The 22,036-nt window shown below is 38.9% G+C and overlaps 2 protein-coding genes across 5 annotated transcripts; one reads left to right on the forward strand and one right to left on the reverse strand.

Annotated features, from left to right (window-relative positions):
• The first annotated feature begins 2 nt into the window (after positions 1-2).
• On the forward strand, positions 3-9,025 carry chadlb (chondroadherin-like b). Its single transcript, XM_084434307.1, has 9 exons — positions 3-251; positions 1,121-1,286; positions 1,386-1,580; positions 1,665-1,966; positions 4,148-4,649; positions 5,441-6,127; positions 6,201-6,367; positions 7,183-7,548; positions 8,721-9,025. Exons 2-8 carry the CDS (start codon positions 1,125-1,127, stop codon positions 7,433-7,435), a joined length of 2,268 nt encoding a protein of 755 aa, XP_084290433.1. The 5' UTR covers positions 3-251; positions 1,121-1,124; the 3' UTR covers positions 7,436-7,548; positions 8,721-9,025.
• l3mbtl2 (L3MBTL histone methyl-lysine binding protein 2) lies at positions 9,020-20,968 on the reverse strand. Of its 4 annotated transcripts, XM_084434303.1 has the most exons (19): positions 20,901-20,965; positions 20,271-20,677; positions 16,879-17,388; positions 15,495-15,645; positions 15,271-15,404; positions 14,233-14,347; positions 14,066-14,145; positions 13,785-13,902; positions 12,653-12,787; positions 12,487-12,575; positions 12,150-12,399; positions 11,123-11,199; positions 10,892-10,996; positions 10,647-10,794; positions 10,446-10,528; positions 10,102-10,336; positions 9,956-10,021; positions 9,421-9,606; positions 9,020-9,331 (listed from the first exon to the last, which is right to left on the reverse strand). In XM_084434303.1, exons 2-19 carry the CDS (start codon positions 20,601-20,603, stop codon positions 9,210-9,212), a joined length of 2,937 nt encoding a protein of 978 aa, XP_084290429.1. In that variant the 5' UTR covers positions 20,604-20,677; positions 20,901-20,965; the 3' UTR covers positions 9,020-9,209. The 4 variants fall into 4 exon arrangements, with proteins under 4 accessions (XP_084290429.1, XP_084290431.1, XP_084290430.1 ...); XM_084434305.1 differs by lacking the exon at positions 16,879-17,388 and having other exon boundaries at positions 20,901-20,968; XM_084434304.1 differs by lacking the exon at positions 20,901-20,965 and having other exon boundaries at positions 20,271-20,881.
• Between the last annotated feature and the right edge of the window lie 1,068 nt (positions 20,969-22,036).

Consider the following 22,036-nt stretch of genomic DNA (forward strand, 5'->3'; position numbering starts at 1 on the left):
TGAGACTCAACGAGCATATTTCGCATTTGAAAATCAGTTTCTCGGCTGCTTCGTTCGCGCTGCCCCTTTTCTCTTTAAAGAAACTAAACGTTTTTTTGTAATGATTTTCTGTGCATTTATTCAAGATTTTATTTTATAAGTAGACTATTGTGTATGACTGAGCGATTTGAGGCCTATCATAACTTTTCATTTGATGGATATTAGCTAATGAGGATTCAGGTGGCGAATATTTGAAGACTTGCTTTTTCAGAGTAAGTTGTTGAATGTTTTGTTGTTGTAAAATATATTATTGTACATTTAAAATTACAATTGACTTCAATTTGCTGCGAGTCGCGACTAACAGCAGAAACATTTCTCTTCAAACTGTAAAATGAATCGTTCATGCCCAATAGCAAGGCAGTCACAGAGGGGTAAGTTGTCACACGGAAAAAAGTCTTTAAACAGTGTATTAAAATGTTTTCAACTAAGTGTAAACTAAAACAATTTATGAAACAGAACCATTAACGGAGAAGCAAAAATATGATGCACAATTATCAGATTATTGTTTTGAACAACAATTCTGATCTATAAATTGATTTTAAACAACTTACCCTTGCCAAATTGTATCTATACAGTTCTGCCTTTTAGTTAGTTCTGTATAGCTGAGTCTTGTTTTACTGTGTGTCTATTGTATTCACTTGTTTATACTTATTGTTAAAAAAATGACAAATTTTAGAGGGTTTTAAAATATATGTTGCTGCTAGAAAACACACCTTTGTGTACATTTACTTTTGGCTCAAACTCTTAGACATGGCTATATTGACAGAATCTGCTTGTCAGATTTGACATTGGAGTTTGCTCCTGAAGTGCTTATTTTGACATTCAGATGCGAGGCGTTGAAGGAGTTGCACTGCTGCATCATAAATTATATGAATGCCTCCAATCCAGCCAGTTTAAACCAACATAACAGCGGAGCTCAGCACACCAAATCCTCAAATTTTGCAGCATTAGCAAACTAATCCAGCAAAGTTTAAATTAATCTGGCTGAGGTTTTTCTTACAAAGTAATCTGAAAACTCAAAAAGCTAATGAATTAGGCCTAGTTCTTTTAGATGTTGCAAATCCCCTCTTGTTTTACACAGAAAGATGTATAGCCTTCCCACGTTGCTGGTTATAATATTGTTCGCCCTGAAGATCCATACAGTGCAGCCAGGCAAATGCCCAAAGGTCTGTATCTGTGACAACATCCAGCTCACGGTTGCTTGTGTCAACAAGAATCTCACTGAGGTTCCACCTACCATTGATGAGGTAATCTGTGCAACACCGTGATCACTAGTGCCTTATTTTTGCTGCGTTTCTTTAAAACGACTTGCATTGTTTTTATGCTCTGTTCTGTATGTCTCCAAGATAACAGTGAAACTGGACCTGAGAGGAAATGACCTACAGGATCTTCCTACAGGGGCGTTCACACACACACCTTACCTCACCCACCTGTCCCTGCAGAACAGCAACATCCGAAGAGTTCGGGAAGGAGCCTTCCGCAGACTTGGCCGGCTGGTCTTTCTTAACCTGGCCAACAACAAGATTGATATCCTGTACCAGGTAAGACATGATGGATTGGCCTTTGTAGCTGTAACCTGGACAATCTTTGCATGCATCTCATCATTGTCTCTCCTTACAATCCAGGAGTCATTTGATGGGCTTTCCTCACTGAAGCAGCTGATTATTGACCGAAATAGAGTGGAGGAGATCCAGCCTGGGGCTTTTTCACAGCTTGGCCTTCTCAACCTCCTCTCCCTCACACACAACCAATTGGTGTACATTCCTAACATGGCATTCCAGGGTTTGCAGAACATCAAATGGCTACGTCTCAGTCACAATTCCCTCAATTATCTGGATACAGAGGCGTTTGCTGGCCTCTTCACTCTTACTCGTTTGAGCCTGGATAACAATGCACTGCAGTTCTTTCCCACTGAGACAATGACACGGTGAGCTTCAAGAAACATTCTGGATTTAATGGTTATTGCATTAGGTGTCATGAACTAACAATGAAGTGCAATCATCTAGACTGAAGCAGGTCTTAAAATTAGGTAAATACAGCCTCAGATGAACAACAATACATGACATAGGCTATTACATAGTGTCATTATTTATTTACCAAAAATAAAGCCAAAATGGAGAAGCCATGTGTGACAAACTAAGTCCCCTATGATTTTATACCTCGTGGAACCACCTCTTTTAGCAGCAATAACTTAATGTAATCATTTTCAATATGACAGTCAATTTATCAGTCTCACATCATTGTGGAGGAATTTGTCCCACTCTTCTTTACAACGTTGCTTTAGTTCATTGAGGTTTGTGGGCATCTGTTTATGCACAGCTCTCTTAAGGTTAAAGCATTTCAATTGGGTTGAGGTCTGGACTTTGACTGGGCCAGTGAAACGCCTTGATTCTTCTCTTTTTCAGCCATTCTGTTGAAGATTTGTTTTTGTGCTTTGGATCATTGTCCTGTTCCATGGCCCAATTTCAGCCAAGTTTTAGCTGTTGGACAGATGGCCTCAAATTTGACTCTAGAATACTTTGGTATACACTATACAGAGGAGTTCATGGTCGATTTAAAGACTGCAAGGTACCCCAGTCTGTGGCTTCAAAACCAGCCCAAATCAACACCCCTCCACCACCGTGCTTGACAGTTGGTACGAGGTGTTTGTACTGATATGCTGTTTAGTTTTCGCCAAACGTGGCACTGTGCATTATGGCCAAACATCTCCACTTCTCATCTGTCTGAAGGACATTGTTCCAAAATTCTTTTGGTTTGTCCAGATGCAACTTTGCAAACCTAAGCCGTGCTGCCATGTTCTTTTTAGAGAGAAGAGGCTTTCTCTTGGTCACCCTTCCAAACAAGGCAGTCGTGGCCCAAAGGTTAGAGTGTCAGACGTCAGACTTGAGCAAGGCACCTAACTCCCATTCCCTCCCTGGGCGCCGCAGCAAAATGGCTGCCCACTGTTCCGGGTGTGTGTCAATGGTTTGTATTGTGTGTGTGTGTGTGTGTGTGTGTGTGTTCACTACTCCTAAAATGTGTGCACTAACTTAAATGGGTTAAGTGCATAGAAAAAATTCAGAGTATTGGCCTTCACATGTCACATTCACTTAAACAAGCCATACTTGTTCAGTCTTTTTCTAATTGTACTGTCATGAACTTGAACATTTAACAAGAGTCTGATATGTAGCTCTTGGGTTTTTGCAGTGTCTCTGATCAGTGCACGGTCTGGCCTTTGGGTGAATTTGCTGGGACGTCCACTCTTGGGAAGATTGGCAACTGTCTTAAATGTTCTCCACTTGTGAATAATCTTCTTCACTGTAGAATGATGGACTTCAGATTGTTTGGAAATGGCCTTGTAACCCTTCCTAGACTGATGGGCAGCAACAATTGCTTCTCTAAGATCATTGCTGATGGGATTGTGTTAACACTCACCTGAATGCTTCAGACCAGTAAACTGCCAAAACGTCCGCTTTTACAGAGTTGGTCACGCTTGCTGATGATCAGTTAAGGCATTTAATTAGCTGCGCCTGACTGCTACTCACCCTCTGAACGCCTATGGAGGCAGTAAGGGTGTACTTAGTTTGTCAGTAACAAATTGAGCATAATTTAAACACCAAAGCCTACTTAAGTATTGACCATGTCCATCCCTTTATGACCACAGTGTACCTACTGTATCGTCTGATGGCTACTTCCAGCAGGGTAACACACAATGTCACAAAGCTCAAATCATCTAAAACGGGTTTCTTGAACATGAAAATTAGTTCACTATACTGGCCTTCACAGTCACCAGATCGCTATCCACTAGAGCACCTTTGGGATGTGGTGGAATGGGAGATTTGCATCACGGATGTGCAGCCGACAAATCTGCAGTAACTGAGTGATGCTGTCAATACCAATGTCTGAGGGATGTTTCCTGCACCTTGTTGAATCTATGCAATGTAGGACGTGGTTTGACCCCCTTTTGCCTTCAGAACTTCTATAATTCTTCGTACACACACACACACACACACACATATATATATTTATATATATATATATATATAATCAGTTTAAAAAAACTTATTTTAAAAGCAGAGCATTATTTCTTGCTCTCATTTTACTCATTATTTTCTTTCCTTCTCTCCAGACTTCCAGAAGTAACTCGCTTAGAGCTAAGCTACAACCCCATGACCTACCTTGGAGAGGAGTCTGTATCTATTCCCAAGCTCACTCACCTCCTCCTGGATCACAACTCCCTGCAAGATTTTTCAAATGCAGCTATCCTGCTCTCTCCCCGTCTCGCTCATCTGGACCTAAGCCATAACCAGCTGCGCGTCCTGCAGCCAATGGCCCCCGGCTCTCCCAAACTGACTCGCATCAATCTGGCAGGCAACCCCATCTACTGCAGCTGCTACATGCGACCTCTGCGCGAGTGGGCGATACGGGAGCGCGTTCGCCTGGGTGGTACATGTGGAGGCCCTGCACATCTGTCTGATGAGAATCTGGAAGCGGTACAGCCAGTTGATTTGCGCTGTCAGAGCCAGGAGGCCATGTTGAGGGCTGAGCTGGAGGAGCAGAGAAGACTGCCTACACTGCCCACAACCCCACCCCCAGATAAAGTCAAATGCCCAGCCAACTGTGAATGTGAGGTGAGCGAAAACTTGCTGTGGTTAATGCAAAAATATTACAGAGTGACTAAAAGGTCTTTAGGTCAGTGACATGACACTCTTTTTCCCCCCAATTAATTTATTCAAAATACTTAAAAAATGCAATTCACATATTCAATGACTTGACTGCACCTCTTTTATGATGTATGTTTTTAATTTCTGAATTTAAATTCATTTTGATATTTTTTGGGGGGCATAAAATCTAAAAATTCTGGCTGATACAACTGACCTGAAATCACAATGAAGAAAAATCCTCATTAAAAGAATAAAATTCTTGAAAGAAAAATGTTACAGTAGGAAGGAAGCATCTATATAGTGTTTTTATTTTGTACTGTTGTACACCCAACACAGATGTCCAAGGTAAGAAAGATATGTCATAATTTACTGCTTCATGGTTACAACACATGACATTTTTGAGTAATTAAACTTTTTTTTTTAATAAAAAAATGAAATTAAAAATGTCTATAGTATTCAGGGTTATTATAATTTTTTTATTATTATTTGAAATAAAATAAACGAACAAATAAAATACAAAACCTATTTTATCATTTCTGTTTTTATTAGGTTGAAGTACTAAAATAAACAAACTAAAAGCTGAAACTTAATGTAGACATCTAAAAAAAAAAAGACAAAACCTTTAACTAAAAATTCAAATACAAATGTGAAAATATAACAAAATCTAATTCAAAATATTAACAACAACTATAATAGTATAACAGTGATTCTTAAATGCCACTGACACACTTTGTCATTAACCCACATACATTTTGCAGGCTGAAAACCACCACTCTTCTTGCGAAAACAAAGGCCACACCAAGATCCCTCGTGGATTTTCACCAGACACACGCTTGCTGGACTTGCGGGGCAACCATTTCCACTACATCCCAGCGAACAGTTTCCCAGGCGTTGCAGAAGTGGTTTCCCTTCATTTGCAACGCTGCAAGATCCATGAGGTAGAAGATGGGGCTTTCAATGGTATGAAGAGTCTTGTCTACCTCTACCTCTCAGAAAATGAGCTGACTTCATTGAGTCCCGAGGCGTTTAAGGGGTTGTCCCGTCTCACTTACCTCCATCTGGAAAAGAATCGTTTCACCCAGTTCCCCAAAGGAGCATTCAAGCTGTTGCCTGGTCTGCTGGCTCTGCACATGGAGGACAATGATATTGCTAAACTGGAAGCAGGACTCCTGACCGGCGCAAAGAAACTGAGGGGCCTCTATCTCACTTCCAACGCCATCACAGCGATTGCTCCTAGGACCTTTGATCCTGCACCTGACTTGGATACTCTTCATCTAGGCAGCAACAAACTGAAGGAGGTTCCAAGTGAGGCCTTTTCTAAAGCCAGCAGCCTAGCGGAGCTTAATCTCTCTCGTAACCCTATTCGCTGGATCGGAGCAGGAGGTTTTCAGTCAATCGCTGCCACTCTTAAACATCTTTACCTTAATCATATGGGTTTAGAAAAGGTAAGGACAAAACCATTTCTAATGCCACAACAAGAATGCCAAACTCGGTTTAAATCTCTCTTTCCTTTTGAAGGTATCTAAAGATTCTCTGGCAGGACTAGGGTCTGGTCTGCGGAGTCTGTTTCTTGAAGGGAACCAGCTTGAGGAGCTTCCGAACTTGAGTCCACTCACAGGTCTCGAGGTCATAAACTTGGCAGAGAATCCACTGCTCTGTGATTGTCCACTGCTGCCTCTTCGCAAGTGAGTTTTGCTTGGTAAATGTACACTACCGTTCAAACTTAAGGGGTCACTGAGGACCTTTAATTAAGATGCATTTTAGTGATCAAAAGTGATATATACAAAATACATTAAATGCCATAATTATCATGTATCAAGAATATTAAAGCAGCACAACTGTTTTCAACATTGATTAGAAATGTTTCTTACCAAATTTTGTAGGATCATGAGATAGCTAAGACTGAAATAATGGCTGCTGAAAATTCAGCTTTGCCATCAAAGGAATAAATTACATTTTAAAATAGTAATAATATTTTACAATTAGTTTTTACTGTATTCATAAATATTTGTCATCTTGCCTGTCCTGTGATTTAAGGCCCCAAAATACTCCTTTTTTATTCTTCGCTTAGAGGTATAACGTTTGCAATACCTTTTCAGCAATATACTTTTGGCGATAAATTCATCAAAGAATCCTGAAATAAAAATGTAAATGACTTTTCAACATTGATAATAATGAGAAGCGTTTCTTGAGCATCAAATCATGAAATTAGAATGATTTCTGAAGGATCATGTGACACTCAAGACTAGAGTAATGATGCTGAAAAGTCAGCTTTGGTCACAGGAATAAATGACACTTTACTTTATATTCACATAGAAAACAGCTGTTTTAAATAGTAATATTTCAAAATATTACTGTTTTATATTACTTTACTGCAAAAGAGACTAATTTTAAAAACATTAAAAATCTTTTCAATCCAAAACTTTTGACTGGTAGTGTATATCAGGCCTTTACTTCAATATGATACATATGACCCTTCTATTGTTCCTTCTGCTTCTAGGTGGATTGAGCAGGTGAATCTGAAAGTCAGAGCCACCTGTGGCCACCCTCCAGAACTCAGAGGTCAAAGGGTCAAAGACGTCCATATTTTTAAGAGCTGCCCAGGGGAAAAGCCTCCTACTCAGCACCCCAAACCAACTAAGGCCACAAAGACTGAATCTGCTCTAATCAGTCCTCCAAAAGTCATTAAGATAGTTAGAGCCAAAGGCAAAAGTGTAAAACCTAAAACAGTGCAGAAAAGGAAGTCAGTGTGATCCTGCTGTATTTACACTGCGGTTTATTGATTTAGATAAACAAAACCCTAACCCTATTTTAAACTGCGTTTACATCAGTGAGGGTGCTAGTTTATTTATGACTGTTTAGAGCAGTGGTTCTCAAACCTGTCCTGGCGTACCCCCAACACTGCACGTTTTCTTTGTCTCCCTAATAAAACACACCTGATTCAACTCATCAGCTCATTCACCCATGTTATAATGAGCTGATGAGTTGAATCAGGTGTGTTTGATTAGGGCGACAAAGAAAACGTGCAGTGTTGGGGGTACGCCAGGACAGGTTTGAGAACCACTGGTTTAGAGTAGGGTGACCACCTGCTAATAAGCCCAAGGGGGGACAATGGGTATGTTTCTGAGGGACAATGTGGGACACTGCCTGGCACGGCGGTGCCCCACTGGCAGACTCACTGATAGTGGTTTACCCATTTCTAGCACATACCACCTTGCATAGTATTAATAATGCCCTATTCTCCTAAACGTGTAATTTTTGATGTATGCTCATGAATAGGCCAACCAATGTGTGTTTTTTTTTTCTAAATAAAGACTCATAATATTTTGAACATTCAATGAATTGACAGATGTACTTCCACTTAAGATTTACTATTTAATTTTATTTATTTTTCATTACAATTTATTTACTTTAAATAAATTAATAAATTATAATATAAATGTATAGGATTAACAGGAATTGTAGTTGCTCAACACCACAGGAACAATTAAAAAAAAGTATTTCAAAAAAAAAATACGATTGACCTCGTATTCCCCTCCCTCCATGTCCGATTGAGAAGGACGTTTTGCAAAGGTCACAAAAAGCCCTCTTCGTATCCCCCTCAACACCTTTCAGCCACAAATATTCATTTCCCCATTCTTGTTTCTTTTACTCACACCTTCTCTTTTTAATTGATGATGGCGTTGCCTCTCAGACAGTCTCTTTCTCGAATTTTTCGAATTGGAAAGCGCGCATCTAAAAGTTCCTTCCTTCCCAGTGTGTCTGGTATGCGCGTGCGTGCGCTGTCATGACAACAACGAAAAAGTTGACAACCTAGTCAGCAGTTCAACTGAGGGGTTTGTGTGGCAACAATAGCGTGCTGAAATGTCAAGTAATGTTCGTTTGTCTGCTTGGGGCTCGAGTATATAGAGCGACCAACTTTTTTTTGAGCAAGCATAGATTATGCGTGACACGGTCTCAATTTGCGTGACGCGTGAATTGGGCTTCAAACGCTGTGCGCGCACGCGCTACGCGGGACGGGTGGTCACCATAGTTTAGAGTGTACAATTAACCTGCTTAATGCACAGTTTTAGTTTACAAGCGATGTACTATGCTGGTCAATAAAAATGATAATATTAATGAATACTTTTTTAAAACCTGATCTACTGTGTGTGTTAAATGTCTGTTTTCAACAGTTATGATGAATCTTTAAAGGCTTATGAGCAGGTATAGAACAAATAAAAATTTGTAATTTTAATTCAGTATCTTCCATATTATGCAATGATTCCATATTGCAAGCATCTACATTACTCTGTAAGCTTCAATTCTATTACGAAAAATGAATTAAAGTCAGAAAATGCCTTATCACAACTTATGTCATTTTAATACAAGATTGCAAAAATTGTGCACTGTATAAAAATAACAATATCGCTCAACTATACCTGTTGTTTTACACTTACAGTTTGGTTAATTAAATAACTATCAGTGTTATTTAATTAAAGAAACAAAAAAATAAAGTAGTGGTCACTTGGAACTACAGGTGGTGGGTTACACCGAGACGTCTTCCTGTTTGAAGATTGTTAAGGCCGTTGGGTTGGCGCTTTCTTTGCTTTGTTCACTGGATAATATGGGGGTTTCCATTTCCTCCACCTTCACTTTTACTGCAATAACTGTTAGAGAGAGAGAGACAGGGAAGCCATGTCAGAACTATATTAAAAAAATAAATGCATCTGATATTTTAAGAAGAAATGCTACATACTTTCGTCCTCAGGTTCAGCCTTTATTTGTAAGATGGGAGCTGTGACGGAGGGTTTGCCTGCCTCTCGTGGTTGATTTGTGACGTTTGGTGCCTCTTGTGGTTGATTCGTCTCTGGATTCTCATTACCCTGAGTAGGCTGGGTTTTAGATGTGCATTTATTGGTGTTTTTCTTTACAAATCTTCGTCCTACAGTGACAAATACAGAATAGTAAGAGAATGAAGGAAAGATAAAAACACAATGCAAATCTATTCAAGGGGAATTTTATGAAAGTAACCATCATGTGTTTATCGGTTACACTTTATGTTAAGGTGTCATTGTTAAGTACTGAGTAATATTAAGCAACTACATGTACTTACTATAGGGTTAGGGTAGGATTAGGATTTGGTTGAGGGTTAGTTGCATGTAATTATGGATAATTTATAGTTATTACTATGTACATTTAACATATGTAACAAGGACACTGTAAAATAAAGTGTTACCTGTTTATCATTGAATATTTAATATTTATTAAGAATAAAATGAAATAAAACATACTCCTTTTCCCCATAAAAGGTTTTGCCTTTTTGCTTGTGTTCAAGCGTTCCTGGCCCTGAGGTGGTTCTACACAGAGAGCACAATATAACATGAAAACCACATTTTGGAGTGCATATATGAATACTGTGAGAATTACAATAATCGACCTGGTCCGATGGGTGGCTGCAGCTGGTAGCCAGTGATTTCACACCAGCCCACGGGATAAATTTCAGGGGACTGACAGTCTACCCACTGATCAAACTCAGGCTCCCAGCCATCAAAGTGGAGAAGGAGAAGCCGGCCTACGCAGCGCCTAACAGTGGCCACACACACCAGCCGGGGCTCCATGAGGTCCACTGCCTCTAGCTTCATACCTGGGGTAAAGCCGTGGCCTACATCATCCTGGGAAAGACGTATGAGGAAGGGACCACAAGACCAGCTTAAAAAACATTAAACCCACATATGCAGTAACACATTTTATGTAGCTCAATTGTCAAAATAAAAGGTTTACCGTGTTGAAAAGTCTTCGTGGAGCAGCTAGAGTTCCTGTTTCTTCTAAATATTTTGCCCATGTGAAAGTAGCATGATCATAACCTGATGAGAAAGTAGACACTATCAACAAACACTATGAAATTGCAAATATAGGCTCTTTAGCTTCAATATTGATTTTTGTTGCAAGAAGACCACTGGAATAATCGGTTGAGCACATTACCAGGAGGCAGAGTAAGAGGGATGTCGTTGCTCTCGCAATATCCAACAGGTAAAATGGCATGTGAGCTGGCATGGTAGCAAAACCAGTCAGAACCGTCACCGATCTCGACACCATCAATGCCTACCATGATGTACCCATCCAGCAACACCTGAGCGATAAGACAAGCCAGGTCAGTGCAATTACTTTCAACAAGGTAATGTGCAATATTCATTTAAAGTCATAAATAAATAGTGGCTGTGTCGTACCTTACGGACTGATGCGACGCAGATGTTCCCAAGGTTCAGAGGATCAACTGCTTCAAGTTTCATGCCTTCGTCAAAAAACGTATTTCCCAAATAAACGGTCCTCAACTGTTTGCATACAGCAAGGAATTGAACATACTAGATGATTACATGACACGATTTTTAAACGAACATTAACACAAAATGAAAAATATTTTTTTGAACAATATTTTAGTTCATGATATACTCACTAACCTTCTTAAACTGATCTGGCACACTGTTTTGAAGGACTTTACGAAATGCTGGATGGCTACCCATGTTGACATTCACATCTGTGACAGAAAAACCATGCATGACATCATTACAAATAACCTAACGACAAAAATAAAGAGTGAAGAATATGGAAAAACGAAGGTATTTTATTCGTTATTTTATCTCACACAGTTGTTTAGATTTGTTCCACATTTTTTCTTTTTTGGGTCTCCATACGATATATATATATATACTTTTTTTTTGGAGCCCAACACAGTGGGCAGTATTTATGATACATGTATTTCAAATATAAAATAGTATTTTGTAATTTGTATTTGATAGGGTTGATGAAAATAGCTTCATATTTTGTATCAAAATACTTTAGTGTTCTGTATTTTTAAAACACTTTGTAAGAAGTCTGCATGATGACATCATAAAAATACGTCCTCTGATTGGTGCCTACTCAGTAGATTGCCCAGACCTGTTGAGATCAGAACAGAAAAAGTATCCATATGGAAGAAGGTGGTCCAGGTAAGAAACATGCAGGCTGCCAGCTTTCCATAAATGTTTTGCATAAACTGCTAAATAATGCAATAAATTAAACACCAAGTAACTAAATATGGATACAATTATGTCTCATTGTTAAACTAACCTTCAACTTGGAGATTACAGGGATATGTGAATATTTTATCTGTTAACTGGTTGCATATGTCAGATTTATTGCATGACTCGGGCAGAGAAAAGTTGTTGCTATCAAACATTGTTAATCAAATGAGTCGGTGTAGTGGTGAAGGGATAGTTCAAATAGGCCAATTGATAGAAGGTTTGAGAAGAAATGTCATGCTCCCTATTTTTAAAATACAAAAATACAGTAGTACACGAAAAAAGAAATCCCTCCCCACGTCCTGTGCGAAGCTCTGTATTCTTCTACTCATGTAAAGCTTTCAGACTCTTCATGTTTGTACTGACATTTTGTCTATCTGTGGGTTTCTAGGCTTGACTCAATCCATAAATGCCAGTTTCTTCTCACCTGTTTCTTTGATTGAGTGCCCCACTCTTTCAGACCAGCCTACAGGGTGTACTAGAGGACTCTGCGTGTGACACCAGAAATCTGAGAGCACCTCGCCTGAGGGTCCCAGTCCCCCATCCTCATACAGCAGTCTGAGTCGCCCTCCTATGACAGTATCCACCACTGCCAAACGGGTACGGCTCACCTGCGAGCGATCGACCACCTCCACACGAACCCCCTGTCTGAACGGACACCTCAAACTGTCTGCCATCTGAAAAACACAGACGGAAGACAGTTATGCAGCAATTAAAGAAAATCAGATGGCATCAATGGATTACAAATTTTTCATTGCCTTCACCTTGACATGAAAGTCAACAGGAAGTGTGTGTGCTCCAACTAGTCTCTCCATCAGGAAGGATTTCCAGTCTTTAATATGCTGATGGACCTCTGTAGGACAAAACAATGGTCAAGATTTAGCATTTTTATGGCATTTATACCTAATGACCAACGGTGTAAACATTCACCTTGAGGAGGGACCAGGAGCTTGCTATTCACTGCACACCAGCCTATAGGATGAACATCAGCCGTGCCTATGTTACACCACAGATCATGGCTGTCATCATCCTCAAAACCCTCATAGCGCAGAAGAGCCTTATAGCCTGAGAGAAACACATCACATCATACAAAATATATGACAAAGAATGAATCAATTTATCACACAACATCATATTAGTCCCCATAATCTAATGTTTTATTAAAATAACATTTATTAAATTTCAAACTACTCTATAAATGTGTAACTATTAAAACCTCTTGGTTTCAATTTACCAATAACTTCCAAAAACCTGTTCAGAGTCATCGGTTTATGAATCACAGTACACTATATTTTTTGTTTTTAATTAGAAAGAGTTTTGTATTGTTTGATGAGTATTGTTTCTTTATTGTTTTTGTATATTCATTTGTGGTTACCAGTCTGTTAAACTCGTTACATTGATTCTATTCAGACTGCAACTAAAGACTTGGGTAAAATAAAGTAACTATTAAGTATAGATATAATATTCATCTTTTCACACTGAGGACAACTGAGGGACTCATACTCAACTATTACAAAAGGTGAAAAAATTCACTGATGCATTAAGAGCAGGGGGTGAAAACTTTTGAACAGGATGAAGATTTTTTATTCTGATTAATGTCAAGATGAAGAGACTCAAGAAGAAGTGACAACATGTAGACAACATTTCTGAATGGTTAGTTGATGAATTTATGTAGCTTGTGTAGTTATCTTCTAGTCATTGATTAGCATATTCTGTCATGATAATCTATAACTCAAGTTCCCGGGGGTGGGGTTTATGTAAATATTGGGGTTAGTGATGTCACTAACCCGGGAGGAATGTTGTGTAGTCCTTACCAGCTGTTTGTTGTAGTCCTTAAAAAGTGATTTCTTTATAAGAAAATATCTCCCTTTGCTTTGAACTTTGAGTGTCATAACTTTGCAGATGTTGTTTATGCTAAAACTGCAACATTACACAATAACTAAAGTTAAAAAAGTGAAATCATAAATCAACCACCCCTTTAATATAAATAAAAATAATAAAATATAATATTTATTTGCCGTAGTATTCAGCTGTGGTGGAGGAAACACAAGAGTTTATATACCTGTCAGCTGTACAACAGTGGCGATCCAGTACACCTTACTAGGCAAGGCTGTATGGGTGTTCAAAACCTCCACTTTTAACCCCACATAGATGTCGTCCCATTGAACGCAGAGTGGTGCCTGTGAAATGGGCAATAATGTATTTACCATTATAATGCAATAAGTATAATGTGAAGGAAATTTACACATAAAGGTAATATATCATGGTTTACTACATCGATCACATTTATCTATCACAGGTACATTTCCGGAAGGAGAAGTTCGGTGGATAGAAATCACTCACATGTCTGAAGCAGGATACAGGAGCAGCGAGGAGGCCACTTTTCTCAAGGTAACTACCCCAGTCAAATCCAGCCAAAGTAGCTTGGAAGAAGACAGGACAATACGTCAAAATTACATTTGTAAAGTTCACTGTAGTAAAAAGCGAGAGGGGTTTGTGTGTTTTCTTACCATCTTGTCCAAATGCTCTGCTCTCCTGATGCTGCTCATTGGCCTTTGACTGCGGAGCCTCAGTCTGTGATTTCAGACCCAGTTTGTGTGATGACTTCCTTATGGGCGGCCTTCCCTAAATACAAAGACACAAAAAAAAATGTATTACTGTTTGAATAAATATGTACAGTGAGGAAAATAAGTATTTGAACACCCTGCTATTTTGCAAGTTCTCCCACTTAGAAATCATGGAGGGGTCTGAAATTGTCATCGTAGGTGCATGTCCACTGTGAGAGACATAATCTAAAAAAATCAATCCAGAACCATGAAACCATGACGTCTTAGTGTATTACCAACAGTAACTTTGGAAACGGTGGTCCCAGCTCTTTTCAGGTTATTGACCAGCTCCTCCCGTGTAGTTCTGGGCTGATTTCTCACCTTTCTTAGGATCATTGAGACCCCACGAGGTGAGATCTTGCATGGAGCCCCAGTCCGAGGGAGATTGACAGTCATGTTTAGCTTCTTCCATTTTCTAATGATTGCTCCAACAGTGGACCTTTTTTCACCAAGCTGCTTGGCAATTTCCCCGTAGCCCTTTCCAGCCTTGTGGAGGTGTACAATTTTGTCTCTAGTGTCTTTGGACAGCTCTTTGGTCTTGGCCATGTTAGTAGTTGGATTCTGACTGATTGTATGGGGTGGACAGGTGTCTTTATGCAGCTAACGACCTCAAACAGGTGCATCTAATTTAGGATAATAAATGGAGTGGAGGTGGACATTTTAAAGGCAGACTAACAGGTCTTTGAGGGTCAGAATTCTAGCTGATAGACAGGTGTTCAAATACTTATTTGCAGCTGTATCATACAAATAAATAGTTAAAAAATCATATATTGTGATTTCTGGATTTTTTTTTTTTTGATTATGTCTCTCACAGTGGACATGCACCTACGATGACAATTTCAGACCCCTCCATGATTTCCAAGTGGGAGAACTTGCAAAATAGCAGGGTGTTCAAATACTTATTTTCCTCACTGTATATAATTCTATGCCAGAAAATCCCACCTGGAGCCGTGCAAGAATTGAGGCTTTTCTGGAGTTAGATGAGTATGAACGCGAGCAGGACAAACTGCAGAAGCGCTTGGACTTGGAGAAGAAGGTGTTTGTACTGCCACTGGTTCCACACATTTCACATTTAACTGCAGAGACATGACATTGAGTGGGGTTTACATATACTTTTCCATGTACTTGTGGAATACATTTCATTAATATAGGGGTTTCTGAATCACCTATTCCATCATTTTCTGCTGGAGAAGAAAGTGTCACAGGATTATTTACACCGTCATCGCTGGAATTTGGCTGATTGTGGTCTGCTCCATCAAATATTTGCTCTTCTCCATCGTTCTGATTGTCATTCATAAATGTCTCGTCCTGTTCATCCTTTTGAAAGAGCAAAGTTATTTATTCATTAATCAAAATGTGTTAAAATTTGTATACATGGCAATGGCAACACTATCAACACTGAAATGAATCTGCAGCAGTCAGGTGGTACAGGTCAGTACTCTTTAAGTTGTTTTTTGTTCATTATTATTGTAAAGTTATTTGCTTTGAGACATGAGGTAGTTTAAAGCCATCTCTCATGAGTGCTCCCTGATGTATGGGTTCATGTGTTTTGATGCTTTCAAAGCTAGCCTGATATTGCTAGCCTCTCTGAAAATTACCTAACCTACCCTTAAAGCGTAACTCTCGCCAAAATGCAACCTAGGGTCTTTTTGTGAATATACCCGAGGCAAACTTTCGTTTAAAAGTATAATTAGGATGGAAACGCCACTTTTAAGATTGACCGTATTTCCAGTAGCAGTATTAACATTAAGTGACATGGCATCTGACGCACAGAAGCCAATGGCATGTCACTATGTGTATTGGCACATCCGGTCTTTATTGTCATGTGCCAGTGGATAGTGGCAAGTGTCACTTACATTATCGCGACACACTGACACTGACATGACACCGAGTCGCGGAACATGTCACCATATGTTGTGACACTTCCAGTAGTGACTGACAGATTAATCGAGCACCTATACTGATGTGACTGTGACACAAAATCCTAAAATAAATAGCCTAATTTTGTGATATTTTTAAATATCAATAAAACGCATTAAAGTCAGTAATATTTTTTCAAACGTGTTATTTGTGTCACGTCTGTATTTGATTGGTATGTGCTGTGCCACCGAATGTTTTGTAATACCAGTGCTACTTTATGTTGCTTATCTCGCAAAGTCACAAACTGCCCATTCTAGGGAAGACCCAAAATAAATCTATCATGCGCGCCACCGCGTCTCTCAAACACAGTTTGAAAGCAGCTGAAATCACACTAACAAGTATCTTGCGGGTGTCGTCGATGGATATTGCTTATATTGGATAGCATCCTCAATGTCGGATTAATTTAGCAAGGTGATTTACGGTGAAGGTGGACATCACGATAACAACTAAGGGGTGAGTGGAACTTTTTACAGGACCCGCCGTGGTCACAGTTATGCCACAGTCATTTTGCAAACAGGTTATTCTGTCCTTGATCATAGACAGATCATAATTTTTGAATCTTGATTAGCCTAACCTAACCCTAACTAGTTTTTGACTTAATTTAGCATCATGGATAACAGCTAAACCTACCTCTCTGTCCTCCGCCTGACTTATGCCTTTTAGCGCTCTTTTCCTGCGGCTAACAGTGCTAGGGGTGATGGTGCCCTGTGTCGGTCTGTCGGTTTGCCCTGCACTGTAGCCAGAAAAGTCAAAGACAGAAGGTGTTGCCTCAGGCTTGAGTCTGTTCGACTTGGTCTTGATCAGTCTACCACTCGAATCAAAAGTGCAGCTCTCCTCATAGTCTGATGTTTGGAAGTGGGCACTACAGACCCTAAACCCAGGGGCTGTAGGAGGGCTAGCCCGGTTTAAGGCTGCTAGCCAAGATTGTAGGGCTGCCTTTCTCCGTAGAGGTAACCGATGGTAATGGATGTTTAGGCCCGCTGCTTTTGTCCTGTACAATTCATGGTGGCAGCCGGAGACAATGCAATAAGACCCCCCTCTCGATCTGTTGTGCTCTTGAGATGCCATTTTGCTGGAGCTGTCAAGGTAGCCTATCATGCCAGTGACGTCACGACCGTTGAAGCTCAAGATGGCTGCGCCCTAGTAACAAAACAACAAACTAACATCACTGTTTTCCCCCTTGTAACTACTTCAGCAGTTTTAAGTGTCCTACCACAAATAACAATGATAACACATCTGTTATATCACCTATTTCGTTTCAGTTCCCCTTTATTGTTAATACCGCCTCTCCGTATTTTGTTTTCGGTCAAATTGCCTTTTGAATGGGAGTGCTAGGAGCACTACTATGATAGCATCAAAATCGCTATTTTTAAAACACTAAGAAGGCTCGACACAACATGAAACTTTGCTTGAAGTATCACCAGGGGCTCTACACATTAACTCGAGCATTGAGAACATTGTTTGTGTACACAGAGTTTACTAAAAAGAAAGGTTTTGAACAACTCACTGTAGCTGTTGTTGTTGTTTCCGGCCGCAGGCATTTTGTCAGTCAAAAATAGTCAATCTCCGAATGCGAGATCCATAGGAGGAAATGTCATGAAGTTGTAATTTCAATGAAAAGCATGATAACTTAGCCACTTAATTTCACAACATGCTGAGCTTTGGGTAATCAAAAATTACATTACTACTGTCCTTTATTGACATCATGGGAATCTTGGTCAGCCGTGCAAGATTGTTGGGCTCAGCATGAGCAATAATAAGCACAACTATACCCTATCACAGGGTTTCTCAAACTCGGTCCTGGAGGGCCACTGTCCTGCACAGTTTAGCTCCAACCCTGATCAAACACACCTGAGCAAGCTAATCAATGTCTTCAGGATCACTAGAAACTCAAAGCTAGGTGTGTTTGATCAGGGTTGGAGCTAAACTGTGCAGGACAGTGGCCCTCCAGGACCGAGTTTGAGAAACCCTGCCCTATCCCCCACCCATTTCAACATGGCTCCTATTGTAACACGTCCAGGTTAGGCTACCTGTGCAACTCACAAGACCCCCAAAAGTAACCAAAAGTGCATTATCTCCACTCTTTCTGCAGCAAATTGTAGGCCTACAGCTCTTGGAATAGCATTTTCCCTCAAAAACGATTTCTTTGGAATTCCTTTTGTTGTAGGCACCTTGAAGTCGCCATCGTCAAAGTGGTCACTACAGACTCTGAAGTCCTTCTGTCTTCGCGTCTCGGTCGGCGTGTTGATGTCTACTTGCAAAACAAGCAGCCACCTATTTAGTATATCCCTTGTGCACCGAAACGGCAGTCGGTGAAACGTTTCTGGGATGTTTCTTTTCATCTTCTTCTCACACCCAGGAAAAGCACAAAAACGAACCATCTTGATTTAAGCTAAAAGAAAAGCCTGTCTCTTGCAAGGCTCCTGCATTATAACCTCACTCACGTAATCCGGCAACAAAGTTTCACGCGAGAGTTTACGTCAGCTAAGATTACATTATTTAGACTGATATATTGAATGAAACCCCTTGTTTATTATTAATATTTGAATATATATTGCATGAGCTAAGTGGCTAAGTTATCATGCTTTTCATTGAAATTACAACTTGGACTGACATTTCCTCCTATGGAGTCAGTTCATTCGCATTCTGCATTTCGAAAACGGAAATACGGTCAATCTTAAAAGTGGCGTTTCCATCCTAATTATGCTTTTAAACGAAAGTTTGTCTCGGGTAGATTCACAAAAAGACCCTAGGTTGCATTTTGGCGAGAGTTACGCTTTAAGCAAATGCCCTCATTGAAAAGCCATTGCTGTCTCAGAAAAACAGCAAAGACACAATGAAGTTTTTGGCAGAATATGTAAGTTTATCCACACAGCTTAAACATTTAAAGAAAACAAAGGGAAAGGCTATCTTGTACTAAATTACTTTATCTACAGTATTTGTGCAATTCTTGCTAACTTCCTGATTTCTTGCTAACTTCAGTGATTTATGGGTAACATGTTTGCCCAGGAGTGTACAGTACAGGCCAAAAGTTTGGAATCATATTTTTTATGTTTTTGAAAGAAGTTTCTTCTGCTCATCAAGCCTGCATTTATTTGATCAAAAATACAGAAAAAAAAGTAATATTGTGATATATTATTACAATTTAAAATAATTGGTTTTCAATTTATTATACTTTAAATTATCATTTATTTCTGTGATGCAAAGCTGAATTTTCAGGATCATTACTCCAGTCTATCACATGATCCTTTAGAAATCATTCTAATATGATGATTCATTATCAAAGTTGGAAACAGTTCTGCTGCTTAATATTTTTTCATAACCTGTGATACTTTTTTTAGGATACTTTGATGAATAAAAAGTAAAAAAAAGAAAGAAAAAAGAAGCAAATGTTTTAAAAATAGAAATCTTTTATAACAACAATATACACTATTTTGGTAATTTGGGGTCAGTAATTTTTTTCTTTCTTTTTTTGAAATAAATCAATACTTTTATTCAGCAAGGATGTGTTAAATTGATAAAAAGTGATAGTAAAGAAGATTTATATTATTAGAAAATATTTTTTTATTTTGAATAAATGCAGTTCTTTTTAACCTTTTATTCATCAAATATATTAGGCTGTGGAACTGTTTCCAACACTCATAATAAATCAGAATATTAGAATGATTTCTAAAGGATCATGTGATAGACTGGATGTCACATGTGACACTGAAGACTGGAGTAATGATCCTGAAAATTCAGCTTTGCATCACAGAAATAAATGATAATTTAAAGTATAATAAATTGAAAACCAATGATTTTAAATTGTAATAATATCTCACAATATTACATTTTTGTATTTTTGATCAAATAAATGCAAGCTTGATGAGCAGAAGAAACTTCTTTCAAAAACATTAAAAATAGTAATGTTTCCAAACTTTTGGCCTGTAGGCTACTGTACATTTCAAAATCTATTATAATATAAAATAGTTATTTAATATTGTAATAATATTTCACAATATAGGCTTTTTCAAGACACTCACTGATGCAAACTGTTGAGGTTCAGTGGTCACTCTGGGTTTCCTTCTCGTACTGCATGGTGGTCGGATAAAAACAGTCGGGACAGCTCCCTCCTTCAGTCTCAGCCCTTTAAATCCCATTGTCTTTGCAACGGAATAAGACTTCGGATCAAAGCAGTCCCTGCTGAAGTGCTCAGAGCATAAATGGGAGTACGTCTTGGCGACCCAAGTTTTGCGGGTCTTCTGGACCTGTTTCTCCCATTTGCGGAACTCCACTGGGTCTTTGGGAAATCTGAACATTGAGACATTCTGCCCGCTGAACTTCCCACAGCCATAAGCAACGCATTTGTTGGGCATTTGTAATTTTTTTTAATTATATGAGGTCCTCAGCGTCTTCGGGAATGCAGTCTGCAGCAGGCTCCAAAAGTTAACTGCGAACAACGTTTAATAAACTACTTGAATACTTCCACCAAATAATAACATTATACCACATTGGTTTACTGTTTCTCGCACTCATTAAATGGTGCAAGCATATAAACAAAGCTTTGCAGAACATTAGAGAGTTCTGTATAAATGGTAAAATATGACTAATACAGACGAAGATTCAAAGCAATTATATGAACATTGTTGTGTGTAAAAGAAAGCATTTCTTACCTTCTTTATCTCTTAGAAAATCCAGTGTTCAGTGGTTTGCTCATCGTGAACACCGCATTAGCGCCATCATCCGGACTGGAGAACTAGATATTATATTCCAAAATGGCTTTATTATACATGTCTGATTTTGTAAGCTGGTTGTTTGTTATATGATGTGATTAGTAGAACGCTTAACCACACAGTGAACAATTTATTTGTATTTACTGTGCGTATTCAAGTTTATAATATTGAAATATACATCTAAACACGCACTGTCATTGTATGGTTCCATGGTGTAATGGTTAGCACTCTGGACTCTGAATCCAGCGATCCGAGTTCAAATCTCGGTGGAACCTGTCTTTTCCATTTTTGTGAGGTAAAAACAAATCAAGTAAGTTTTCTTGTATAGTGCGTTTCACAATGCTTAGTTACAAATTTTGTACAAATATACTTTTATTTTATTTTTTTTGTTTACTGTTTTAAGATAGGCTACAGACTACACAGCAAATCTTGCTGCAAGTTCACCAGTGATTAGCCTAAATATTTCATTTTTCCAATAGAAAACAATTGAAGAAATAGTTTGAATAATTATGACCTAGGTGTGTTTTGAGGGCCTCATATGGCCTAATTTTTATTTATTTATATACAGTTTAGAATTTACAGGGACAGTGCACATTAATAAACATTTATGTCAGTGTGCCAGTTTAGCCAACTTGGCTCATTTTCAACTGTAGTCCCTGGGCAGGTGTAATGTCAGATAAAATACATTAAAACAAATCAACAATACTTATACAGACCACATTGCATAAGAATACATAAAGTAGATTAAAACAAGACCAGCAAAACATAAAACAAGGCAAAGCATGCTTCAGGTGATTTGAAATAGCTACAAAGTATGGACACCCACTTGATTGTCTTTTAACCAAGATTTTAAGTTCATTTTAAATGACCAATATGAATCACAGACTCTGAGAAAAACGGAGGCAAACTGTTCCATGTGCGAGCTGCTCTTACTGAAAAAGATGACTGTCCACAGGCAGAGTGCCTCATTTGTATTACACAATCCCCTCTTACCACAGACCTGGTGTGTCTAACAACAGTTGTTTTCTGCTTTATAAAAGCAGTAAGTGGGGGCAGTAAGCCAAGCCATGTACAAT

This window comes from Rutilus rutilus, assembly GCF_951802725.1.
Source record: "Rutilus rutilus genome assembly, chromosome: 16".
Taxonomy (NCBI): Eukaryota; Metazoa; Chordata; class Actinopteri; order Cypriniformes; family Leuciscidae; genus Rutilus; species Rutilus rutilus.